The 2,089-nt window shown below is 45.2% G+C and overlaps 1 protein-coding gene across 1 annotated transcript; it reads right to left on the bottom strand.

Moving 5' to 3' along the window:
* Positions 1-1,091: 1,091 nt before the first annotated feature.
* Pmar_PMAR015794 (hypothetical protein) lies at positions 1,092-1,309 on the bottom strand (the record flags this gene model as incomplete). Its single annotated transcript, XM_002778267.1, has 2 exons — positions 1,092-1,160; positions 1,214-1,309. 2 exons carry the CDS (start codon positions 1,307-1,309, stop codon positions 1,092-1,094), a joined length of 165 nt encoding a protein of 54 aa, XP_002778313.1.
* Between the last annotated feature and the right edge of the window lie 780 nt (positions 1,310-2,089).

The raw sequence follows: 2,089 nt of genomic DNA, 5'->3' as shown, positions 1-2,089 counted from the left end.
TGGATCCCCAGTATGCATAACTTGTCGCCGGCTACTACCAAATCTACCATCATCAAGTTAAACCCTCAACATTAACCCTGCTTCCCTTAGACGCCGACGGTAACCATGCTGTGCGTGTTACTCACCTGGCATGGCGCAGCACGGGCAACATTGCTGAAAGAAGCAGCAGGATCACGCTTCACCGTCCTTCTATCCCATATGCACTCAATAAGGTCTTCTGCGTCATCAGCCTCCTCATCAAGACGTCCATGTGGCCTCGAGGTGTGTAAAATACTATCACTTACACAAGGGTTGACCTCTTCTAGGACTCTACGAACTTCATCACGATATCCTTAGCGGCACTGAGACTGACAACAACAACAAGTCGATACACGCAGGTTCGATCCCACCACTCATCACTTTTCTCCTATTTCAACACCACCAATCACTCTACATCATTTACAGGTAAATTCAGCCCGAATTCTTCAACAATTTACTCACAGCAACTTCCGATGCTTTCGATGCTTTTGATGCTTTTTTCCACTTTTTTTACCAACTGATTTTGATGAAATACCCTCAATTTCATTCTGGCAGAACATCAAATCTGAATTTCTCCCAGCCACAAACAGCTCTCCTTCTGACTTGCTCTTTTTTCTCCCCGATAATCCTCAACGATCTATATTGTGCCCCATTCATAGCATCACCACTATCACCGCTTGGAGAGGACTGTCGAGTCGACACTCCAGAGGGATTCTCAATGTATAGGGAACAACAACCAGTCTCCACCTAGTAATGAAAACTCCGTCACGCGCCACGAAATTCTACCACTACCCTGAGCTTCTCAATGTTCTGCCCGCCTCTACCGATAATGACACTAGTCTGGTTCCTGGCTGTGAGCTCGACAGTGAAATAACCTCTGAAAAATCAAGCATCATCACCATCTTCAACATCTCAGAACCCCAGAGTTATAACGCACTAACCTCATTGACAACATGCTTTCAGCACGAGAAAAAAAATCTTATCTACCCCATTTTTTCTATGCTACTCCCTTTATTACCATTCAGCCGATCTGCGATGGCTCTCTTCACTCTATCGAACACGTAACGCAATTTTTAGTCCGTTCTTCCACTAGAAGCCTTTTGCTCATCGTCAAAGCCCATATCAGCTAGCTTCATCAAAACCTGTCAAAAAGAGGCACACATTTCTAGCGGAGCGAAACACCGATCTCACCCACCTGCTTTTCCTTGAACATCACTACTAGTCGACAACTAACCCATTCATCATACCGCTCCTCTATCTCCTTCTCAATGTACTGAGCAAAGAAGGCCATAGCTTGCAGCTGAGTATTGTCCAAATCACGGTAATACCGTATCTAACAGCATGATGATGATGATGCTATACTATAGAGTAGTTCTGCATCATCCAGCGGTACTCGCAGGAGTCATCTTCGGGATCTCTCTGTTTTCACCTTTTTCTCTCCGACTTGCTTTTTCTGGGCTCGTAACTAATCCCAAAATACCATCATTATCGTCGTCATCATCATCGAGTGGAATTACTTCTTCTCATGACAGTAGCGCTAGTCTGCGGTCGTACGCCCTCACGTAGCGCCCCTGTACTCCTTTGATTGGTTCTTCTTTCTCTACTATCAATTCTTCTTCTCGATCCACTTTGCGCCGTGCCTAAGACCGGCTCTCACCACATGTTGGTGATAGTCAATTATCTCACTTGATAGTAATGTTCGATCTGATACAGTCGGATATGGAATGTCTTGTTTCGCGGTAGATTGTACAGGAGGGAACCGCAATGTAGACTGAGATCAAAATCGATCACGTGATCGATTTGGCTATCACCACTCACATCAGCAGGTGGTGTGTACTCTTCTGGGAGGAACCCCACTGACTGAGCTTTGTTGTAGAATCGACGAGCTGAAGTTCGTTTGAATTTCCCAATCCTTACGCTCCACCGACGATTCTTACGTGAATACTTAGGCGAAGAGGGATACGCATAATCCTGGGAGTTGTTCCCATGTTGTGTGAATGTTATTGCCGATCGAATTGGAATATAAAGTCTTCGACCAGGTCGGAAATCAAGTTCGACTAGAGGACATACA

Source organism: Perkinsus marinus (assembly GCF_000006405.1).
Source record: "Perkinsus marinus ATCC 50983 genomic scaffold scf_1104296950184, whole genome shotgun sequence".
Lineage (NCBI taxonomy): Eukaryota > Perkinsozoa > Perkinsida > Perkinsidae > Perkinsus > Perkinsus marinus.
Note: the sequence above shows the minus strand (reverse complement) of the source record. Positions and strands in the feature narration are given on the sequence as shown.